General features: G+C 39.5%; 1 protein-coding gene across 1 annotated transcript in view; it reads right to left on the reverse strand.

Annotated features, from left to right (window-relative positions):
• The window catches only part of POM121 (POM121 transmembrane nucleoporin), a 29,878-nt gene extending 21,595 nt beyond the window's left edge, over positions 1-8,283 (reverse strand). Inside the window, exons 1-5 of the mRNA XM_081053262.1 lie at positions 7,715-8,283; positions 6,575-6,790; positions 6,095-6,253; positions 4,213-4,293; positions 2,509-2,680 (exon numbers count right to left, since the gene is read on the reverse strand). Of these exons, the coding sequence (XP_080909388.1) occupies positions 2,509-2,680; positions 4,213-4,293; positions 6,095-6,253; positions 6,575-6,790; positions 7,715-8,253 (1,167 nt within the window). The 5' untranslated portion in view covers positions 8,254-8,283. The remainder of the gene's footprint in view (positions 1-2,508; positions 2,681-4,212; positions 4,294-6,094; positions 6,254-6,574; positions 6,791-7,714) is intronic.
• Between the last annotated feature and the right edge of the window lie 2,535 nt (positions 8,284-10,818).

Genomic DNA, 10,818 nt, shown 5'->3' on the forward strand with positions numbered 1-10,818 from the left:
AAATGTAGTATAGTTGGCAGTTTCACATCCGTGGATTCAACCAATCATGGAATGAAGATGATATAATTTCAATCGGATATGGAGGGCTGACTAAAGTTATATGTGGATTTTCAATGGTATGGAGGTCTACATCCCTAACCCCCACGTTGTTCAAGGGTCAACAGTATATATGAGGTTGGTGGTGTAACCAACTGAGAATAATTAGTTCACGTTACTTCAAATTAGTCAACGTTACTTCTGGTATCCATAGAGGGATATACATTAATGACACAATGAATCATAAATAACTCTTAAGCTGATTTTGTTAAGTCTTACTGTTAATGACATTGATATTGTTATTTTGAAATCATGTGTACTAAGATTAATCAAGTAAGTAATTATGAACCGTTTTTGTGTAAAAATAGATAAAAATATAAAACCAAAGAAATTATGTACAAAATTCTGTAATACTAAATCTGAATTTGAAATATTGATATAAACTAATGATTTAAAGTCCTTTCTAGAAGATATGTATATCTTAACTGTCCTAGAATGTAGATTGTAGTCTCTAAATACCATTTCCAACTGGAAAAACCAAGGCTACTTGAAGAAATAGCCATCTTCAATCTGGGTTGGAAAAGATTATCAACAACAGCAAAACACTCATTGGTCACCTTTGGAGTTAGCTATGGTATCAATGTCTTCTTAGCCTGTCATTCTCGTAGTTAGGGTATGTTCTTCTACATAGAATTTTGGTTAATAAATATAGAAGGAAAGACAATTAGAGTATCACCATTTTGCAACCTAATAAAACAATGGACCTAGGCAAAGATGATAAATGGCTGCTAAAACTTTCAGATGAGAAGCTCATATGAAAATTAAAATGTATGTATGACACTAACACTGGGACCCAGTGATCAACATTAACATCACAAAAGGGAAGCAACCAGACATCATGTGCTCCATGTGATGCAACAGGAAGTACAAAGCACCACCTATGCAATATTCTGCCAAAATAATTGATCTTGACTCTAATCAAGCCTCGGGATCCAACTACCAATTTACAAGGAAAAGAGGGGACATAGTATGTCTTAAAATGGCGTTGTGACAATGCAAACTAAATTCAGAATGCGGGATATCCTCGAGAACAAAATAATCCAGATTTTTCAAAAGCATGAAAAAAAGAGCAGCAGTAGCATTATAGGTTAAAAGAGCCTAAGAGACATATGAACCAAATGTAATGAATTGATTTTTTTGGTCCCTGACACAAAGTAACTGTACTAAAGACAATTTGGGGGAATAAGGCCTATTTGAACATGAAGTGATATTAACTAATATGAAATTATTATTATTGTTTAAGAATAATATTGTGGTTATTAATGCTAAAAAAGTTTAAAGAAACACAGAAGTTATTATACTTCTATAGGTGAAATGACATGTTTGCAATTTACTTTAAAACACAAGAGCAAAACCAAAAATGTGGGGTTACTGATGGAACAGGACTGACAAAATACTGTTAACTGCTGATGTTACATGAAGGTTCATCACTATATTTTCTTTCCTTGTACATAGATTTGAAAATTGACATAATAAAAAGATTTTAAAAATAGGGATAATGAGTATACTTAACAGACCTGTTGTGATGATTAAAAGAAGAAATGTACCTGAAGTGCTTAGCACAGAATAAGTGGTCAAGGAGAAGGTTATTATTATTACCCTGTTCTTTTGCATTCTCACAACTGCTCTGGCTTAGGCCCTCACCTTGCATTTATTAGGTTGGTGCAAAAGTAATTGCGGTTTAAAAGGTGAAAGAGAAAAAAAAAAATTGCAAAAACCGCAATATTACTTTGAGAGCCTTCTGGATTGATTAATTTATCTCAAAATTTCTCTCCTCTCTAAAATCTTCCTCCACACACTTTTCCCCCCTAATACTATGTAACTGGGTACGCATTTATTGACAGGCATTGTAATGGGCACTTTTCAAACATTACCTTCAATCTTTACAACAATCCTTCAAGATGAGAGAAAGACTTAAGTGATTTACCTGCCAAAGGCACTACAGCTACTAAGTGTCAGAACCAAAAATTTGAACCAAAGTCTGTCTGGTAGCAAAGTCTGCTCTGTTCCCTGTTCTATGACATCTTCTTTCTACAAAAGAATTACAATTACTTATTTCTAAACCTTTCACTAAATTTGCAATGCCTATAGGATAAATTTCTTTTGTGACCCAATGCAATCCAGACTCAGTTTACCTTCTCTATCCAATTAACACCATTTATTAAATTATTCATCCTTTGTCCATTTATCTGTAATAATGGTTCTGTCTTGCATCGGGTTTCCATATATATACCGGTTTACTTTATGAATTTTCTATTCTGTCCCATTGACCTATAGTTATCATTCAAGGATTTGTATCTTCTGTTAGTTTAGAGGTAGTCCCAATATCCGACAGAGGTGGTTAGTAACCACTGGCTAATCAATTAATTAATGCTAGGAACCCATTTTGCTCATGCCAAAAGAAGAACTTACCTGAGAGACACCTCGAGTAGAACTGTATGAACTGGTAATGGCATTGCGGCTGGAGCTAGGAATGCCACCTGTATACGTGCTGGTCATGGAACTCATAGAAGAGGTGCGGGATCTTTTATTCAAGTGGTCATCTAAGCTCTGGGAATTGAGACCTCTCTTCAGAGACCCAGGCCTAATAAAAGGGAAAAAGATAGTTAGATATGCTAGTAGAGGCAACATTCTTTTAAGGCTTCATACATGGCCACAAAATCTTTCTAAAATAAACTTAAAAGGATAATGCTCTTAATTTTATTAACAATTCAGCTAAATATATCTGACAAACTCAAAATGGAAAAGCCAAATATTTTAAAAATTAAATGTATAATTCTACTTACATTATACTCTAAAAAATGCACACTAATCTATAGCGACAAAAAGCAGATCAGTGAATGTCTGGGACTTGGGGCAGGATTGAAAGGGGACACAGGAAACTTTTGCAAGTGATGGTTATGTTTATTACCTTGACTGTGATAACGGTTTCACAGGTATATACATGTCAAAAATTATCAAATTGTATACACTTTAAACAGAGTTTACTACATGTCAAATATCCCTCAATAAAGCTGAAATAAAATCAGATAAGAGGAACCATTTTTTCTATGCTTCCAACTGAAACAAAAATTCCCTATATATCCTTGTAGAATAATCATCCAATCTCTGTTACAATGTAGACAACTATCTCCTGGAGTGATGTCAAATGTGCACCAGTTTATTCTTATATTAGATGAAAACATACTTTCTCTAACTTTCACTCATGGATCCTGTTTGGGGCCATACCAAGCAAGTTTTCTTTTTCATTTGACAGTCCTGCAATTTTTTGAAGACCATTATCCTTCCCTCCTTCATTTCCTATTCCCCTTGAGATTTTACCCCTCTGGGTGAGTACTTATGAATACATACCTTCAAAACCCCCTCACCCACCACCACTACCCCTTAACGTCTTAGTTGCTTCACTCGGAATGAATTTCAGTTTGTGTACATCCTCTCTTATAGTGTGGGACACGGAACCGAACACAACACTCCATGGGCAATCGGAGCAGAATTAAGGAAAGCAGGACTACCGCTTACCCTGCCTCATTCTGGTCTTTGTTCTTCTGTCAGCACAGATTAGCACGTTAGCTTTTTTGGCAGCCACATTATACTGGTAGCTCAAATTAAGCATGTAAGCTACCCCAAGTCTTTTCCCACATATTTCTGAGACACCCTGCTATCCATTCTTCCTCAAGTGTGTTTTAAACTCAAATGTAGAAACAACATTTATCTTAAATTTTACATTGTTGCATTTTATCCATTGTGTAAACCTTGTGATCTTTCTGTTTACATACTTGGTTACTAAATATATTTACAAATCCTCTTGCCTTAGCATAATTTAGCCATAGAGTTACTGTGGCAAGTTACTCAAAATGTTCCTCTCTGATTTCAAAGATTTGAACTTGAACAAATAAAGCAATGCAAAAAGCAAAGAGGATCGAGTGGCTAGTTAGCTCAGTTGGTTAGAGCATGGTGCTAATAACAGCAAGGTTGCTGGTCAATCCCCTCATGGGCCACTGTGAGCTGCGCCCTCCTTAAAAAAAAAAAAAGAAGAGGAAAATCTATAGGACAGTGACTTTGACAATGCCCTTTTTCTAGATAGTGTGTGTGTCAACCAGATGGATTCTCACTTACTTGGGCACAAAAGAAGCAGGAACTCCATTGGCCACCATGGGCTCAAATGCTGAATGTCCACTCCCACTGCTATCATGGCGCCTGTGATAAATCAAAAAACTCTCAATTAAATAACTTTTTTTCTTAAAGCATATTCTTTTATTCCTGGAACTTTATACTATTCCTATGGAGCATAAGTTTAATGCTAGACAAGAAAAAGGTTGCTTCAAATCCCAAAGATTCCAAAAGGAAAATTTATTCTAAGATTGGTCTGGCAATAAGGAAAGTATGAAAATACAGCAGATCCTCAAATAACATCATTTTGTTTAACATTGTTTTATTATATCAATGAGATGCCATAGGACCTTAACTCTTATTTATATCAGTTAGCCTAATGAAAAATTAATTTTGTCATTATATGTTGTCACAGTTTCCAAGAATCTATTGACGTTAAGTGCCAACTTACTCTATTTCAAGACCTTATGAACTATTCCGGTGTGTTAATTATTACAATCACAAATTTATCACTTTACCATCCACAAATTAAAAACAAAAAAAATCTTTAGGGACCAACCCACTCATCCCATAGTGCTCTAGAGATTAATATGGCAAATCTGTTAGGCAAAAACTTTACATCTCACATATAAGAAGGGCCTATGTGTGATGCATACAATCACTGCTTATTCCAATTACAAGAAAGATAATACAGAACTCCTCAGGTATAGGCTCACTAGGGCCAAGCAAAATTACCACCCTGGAGAACACGAAAAACCTATTTGGACCGTAAGAATAGTTGTTTCCTCTCCTACCTCCACACCTTCTGCCTCCTGCTACTCCTGCTTAGCTAGCTGACATTAACTCAAATTGCTCTTGTAAATCATACCTCTAATCATCATTACCTGATCTTCCTATATTATACAAATACAGTTGCATTAATACATCCCTATTTAATTTTCTTATTTACAGCATCAAAGATGGTCAACTCTGAACGTGTGTGTCATGAACAATTCGGTCTAGGTAATAGAGACAATGATTACATTTTCAAATGTAGGGTTTACTGACTCCTCTGAGAGCGCTTCCTCGATCACCTTATGTAAAGAAGCCCCGTTCTCATTACCCTCTGTTATATCACCGTTTTTTTAATCTCTATATACTTACCATCTATAATTACTTTATTTCATTATCCCCTCCCCCTTTCATCTCTCCCTCTCAAGTAAGTCCCATGAGGACTTTGTCTTGTTCACTGCTCTATCCACAGTACCAGGAATAGGCTCTAGCATATTGTGGCTGCTCAATTTGTTTTATTAAAACATGAGTGGAATCCTTAACTGACTCCTTGGAAAGTCACAAGCAATTCTGCATTCTAATTACTGACTTCAACCTCCTCTCTTTCCTTGCTTAAAAAACAAGATTCCTTATTCCATTTTCATTAAGTTTTTGAAAACCAATGAAAGAAGTTGATTTTACTCTCATTACTGATAAATCTACCATACTCTATTCTTTACTTTTCTTTTCCAAGCATTCCCCTTTAGCACAATTGTAACATTTAAACTGGTGGTTACCCACATAACTGAACAACACAAAATTGTAAGAGAAAGCCTTTGAGCATTCTCTCAGAAACAGAATTTAATACATTTGTATAAAAAGTATGAGGCAACAAGACAAATAGTTGTTGGCTTATTTTTAGTACTTATGGAAAAGGTAAATTATAACATTTATCTAATCTGTGTTTTAACCTGAGATGAATAGCATTAAAGCCCTTATTATCAAGCTCTTCTATGAAAGTCAAAGAAGGAGACCTACTAGGCTCAGAGAAACTGGAGCTGGCCTCTGTCTCTTTATGGGAATAAGCTGGAGTGCACATGGGACGTCTTTTTTTTTAGTACTCTGCAGGGCCTGTTACCTTCTTTTATTTTCCTGGCCATCAGCGAATATTTGTTCTTCCTCCTCCACTGTTCTTTTCTTCCTCTCTTTGAGGGCACTCAGTACAGTCTCTTTTGCACATGGGTCCGGAGCATTACTTGATGGTGAGGGCAGTGTTGAGCTGATTAACTGCTCTGGCCTACAACGAAAGACAAGATTCTAGCATTAAGATATTTTAAGTACCATGTCATATAGAACAATCTTCAGTCACTAGAAATCAGAAGCTAGCCAACAAGCAAAAGTGTAATTTATACATTCACAGAAAATGTCCTTGGCAGTTAAAGCTACAGTCTAAGGCAAAAACAAGAAAATAAAAAATGGTTCAACAAGAAAAGAAAAAATGGTCCAACAACTAGAATTTGGGATTTCTCATTTAAATAAACAAGTACTTCCTTTTTTTTTTTTTGCCTTATAGTTGTCTTCTCAGAGGAACGACCATAGAAGAATAAACAATACTCACACTGGAAAATGAGTCAATTTACTATCCGGAGGAGCAATCCTCACTGTCACTGGGCTGCACAGCACTTTGGAATTTCGAGCAGATAGCACGGTCTTCTTGTGATACCCATTCCAACACACTGTGGGAAGTGACCCCAGAAGGGAATACTGGGCCTGCTGGATTGGATATCGTCTTCGAGGTGTTATTAGGAACCGATCTGATAAAGTTCCACAATCCCTGGGGAGAATGGGAGACATGTTATGGAACCGAAAAAGCTTAAAAGAATGTCAGAAAATTTAATTGACTAAAGAATCATGTGGGTTCAGACATTTTCCTGACAGCTTAAACCTCTAAGCAACACAGAACACAGTATTTTTATGGCAACTTACCCACACTCCATTTAAGGGCAGAGAGTGGCAGCTGCTTAACAGCTGCCCCTACAACGGGCTTCAACAATTTGAGAGGGAAATTGAAAACCTTGCCCACAATATGTAAAACTACAATGGAGGAAAAGTGTGCGTTAGGACATGCAGGGAGGAACTTTTCAAGAATTCTTCAATCTTTTACGCTAAATCACCAGTAATATACACCAAAAGTCAAACATGCTTAATACCTAAATGTTCATCTTCTCAACTAAATGTACTCATTGAGAACCTAACATATTCACTAAACTTTTGTATTTTCTGGTATCTCTCCACGACTGGGACTAAATGAAAAATGTCTCTTTAATTTGGTCATCTTTATCGATCAAGTTTTGTCAATGGAAGAAGTGTTTCCTAGGAACACCTCTTTGAACTCAGCTACTCAGCTACGTGATAGAATTTCTCCGATGGGTTCAAAGAATATGTAACGAAACATCCTATATGACTTGAAGTAGGGATATTTTTAGTGTTAAGGAATATTCTGCTAAAGCTCTACTGTACTAAAATTCAGACAGTTTTAAAAATTGGAAGGAAGGGAACCGCTACAGCTACATCTCGTTCCAAAGGTTAACGGGGGGGAGTCAGGAGAAGGCTGACACGCACTAAGGTGTTTAAAGAGGTCAAAACAATACAAAATCCACTTTGGACTTAATGAAAAAGAAGATCGGATTTAAAAGTCAGGTCCTCAATTCAAAGCCGGTGGACGGAGGAGGGCACGGGAAACATCAGCACATCTTACCTGCGGGAAGGCCCCCTGGAGGGTCGGAGGAGGGGCGTGGGGAGAGAGGGGTGAAAGTGGTCAACGCGGCGGGGCGAGTGGGCGGGCGGGTGGCGGCCAGGCCTCTCCCGCAAGTCCCTGGCCTCCGGGGCCGAGGCAGGCGGCGGGGGGCCGGGCTTGCCAAGGTAACTGCCCATTAGGAGCAGTTCAGCATGGTCGGGTCCTTCCAGGAGGGTCCGCGGCCCGAGGAGGTTTCCGTTGGCCGCTGACTTGGCCGGAGGTGAGGTGAGCAGTGTTCGCTGACGCCGCGCGTTCCGAACGAGCGAGAAGGCGGGCGAACCTCGGGGCTTGTGGCTCAGTCCCCACCAGGCCGCGGTAGCCCCCACGGCCAGCCAGGCCAGCGCAGCCGCCGCCGGCACCAGGTAGAGCACAAGGCCAAGCAGCGACAGGCCGAGGAGCGCCGCCCCGCCGCGGCCCCGGCCCCGGCCCCGGCCGTCCCTGACACTCGCTATCGGACGCCGCCGCTCGCCTCCTCCAGGCACCGCAGCCGCCGGAGACATCGCGGCTCCGCGCCGCGGAGAAGACTTAAATATCCCAGCGTGCACCGCGCCGCGCGCCGCGTCACCGCGCGCTGGTTGCGTCACGACGCCCGCGCCGCGGCCGCTCAGGTGCTGGGGGAGACGGTGCCGTCTGCCTACGCACGCCTCAGACCCGACCCGGATGCTGAAGTGCGGTCTCCCTGGAAACTGAGTTCCGGTTCTCCAGGCCTCCTGCGTGTCCACCCGCACCCCACCCATCCAGAGGTGAGCCTGTGAAGAACCGGATTAAAAATAACAGCTCCGGAAAGCGACTACTCGCGTCATGCTAAACCCATGGTATCTTCTAGGGGGCTAAACTCTCCAAAAGAGATTATCAGGCACTTTTCTCACTTGCTTCTAGAGGTTATGTATGAGGTTCTTATAGTTACCCTGTTTTCTGCCCGAGAATAGACCGTTAAAGGGAGTTTACGTAAACAACAGTGAAAAGCAAGACCCACCCAAACCAACCACCCTTGTGAATGTGGATCCAGTTCTAAAACGATTCCCGATCAAACAGCCTACTAAATTACGGATCAAACCTAGAGCTGCAATTTAAGTTTGCGTTTCTGCTGTACAGGTTAATGCAGTGGGACAATTACCTACCGAATTCCACATCATGGTCCAGGATCAGTCCTGAGGATTTCTGATCAATTTCCCTGTGTTAAATTTGCCGATCTGAGAAGATTAGTGGTTGTCTAGGGCCGGGGAGTAGGTTGGGGGTTGGGGAATGCAGAGTGTCCTCTAAAGGGTAGAGTTTTCTTTTGGCGAAACAAAAATGTTTCAGAATTCGATTATGCTTCACGACCTGTGAACGGTATCTTAATAAAACTGTTTTAAGAAACAAACTTGGTGGCTTGCCGATTCAGACTTTGGTCTAGCTCAGCTTCCTCGGCCATTCATTCATTGATGTATTCATTCCGTTGTTGATATACATTAAAGACCTCAATGGAGGAAAGGCAGGTTCTCTGATCTCTAGAAATCCTCAGTTTAGTAAAGAAGAGAGATACGTAAATAGACAGTTACGATTCAGTGTGGTAAGTGTGATGATAGAGGCATGAAAAGAAGGAATGACAAAGGGGAAGATGGGCTGGGAGGTGCTCCTTGACCTGAGAGAATTGGTTAACGCAGGCCCAAGGCAGATGAAGGAGCACCGCGCAGGCGCACAGAGATGGGAAGGAGTGTGATGCAAGAGTTTCCAAATAGTTCACTATAGCTAGAGATTAGGATGTTTGGGGGAATAGGGAGGTTGGGAAGATAGGCAGGGCTCAGTAAGAGTGCTTCTAGAGCAACTTGGAAAGATTAGAAAAGCGAGCAATTCTTTTTCTCCCCAACCCGTTGCTAGGGTAATACTGTTTTTATCTGTTTAATATATTGTAACTTATTTCACATAAGACTTCATTTGAAAAGTAAAGGGGATGGGCTGTATTGCTGGAAAAAAAAAAATTATCAGTATCAGTGGAATAGTGGGACAAAAGCCAAAGCTGCAGCAGGTTAAACAATGAATGGAAGATGAGGAAATGGAAGCAGTGATTGCAGACTTCCCACTCAAGAAACTTGGATAATAAGGGAAGAAGAAAGATCTAGATCAGCTAGGATCCTTTAACTTATCGTATATTATTGGAGTTCGGAGGCGATAGATGTAAAAGACATCAGTGTACAGATGCCATGAGACTAAGTCCAATTACTTGGGAATTAATGTAGATAGAGAGTTCCGAGGCCTGAGCCCTGGGCACTCCTGTGTTTAGAGATCCAAAAGCACAGATCATTTAGTAAAATATAGACAAATAAAATTACATTAAAATGCAACACTTCTGTATAGGAGGTCAACATAGGCATCTAAAAGACAAGGCAAGACTGGGAAAAAACAAATCTAATTCACATAACCAAAAGATTAGTAACTAGAATTTATAAGGAATTCCTAAGAATCAATAACAAAAAGATTACCCTATTGTAAAAAAGGACAAGTAATGAAAAATGCCATTTATTAACCAGGAAACCCAAATAGCCAATAATAAACATATACATATGTACATATATATGTGTGTGTGTGTGGTGTGTACTTACACACACATATATATGTTTAACCTCACTAGTGATCAAGGAAAGGTGTATTTCTACTTGTGCATTCACTTGCACAAGTAGAAAACTTAATAGTTCAACAGATCAAATTTTGTCAAGGAAGTGGCACAAATGGAACTCATGCCGTTTGTGGATATGTAGAACAGCATAATTTGGAGAGCAACTTGGCAATATCTAATAAGGTTGAAGAAATATATATTTTATAACCCTGCAATTCCATTTCTGGGTACAAAGATAGTTATTACAGCATCATTTGTATTACTGACAATTTGAACACACCTAAATATCTAATGTCTACCAACACAAGAATGGATGAATAGTGGTATAATTCATATGACAAAATACTCTAAAAGCAAATGAAAACTAACAACCTTTCTAGCCGAGATTCAGTGATGCCAGACTAGTCCTCTTACCATAAACAACTATAAAAGTGGAGAAAATTTATGAGGCAACTACTTTCAGGCAGAG

This window comes from Rhinolophus hipposideros, assembly GCF_964194185.1.
Source record: "Rhinolophus hipposideros genome assembly, chromosome: 7".
Classification (NCBI taxonomy): domain Eukaryota; kingdom Metazoa; phylum Chordata; class Mammalia; order Chiroptera; family Rhinolophidae; genus Rhinolophus; species Rhinolophus hipposideros.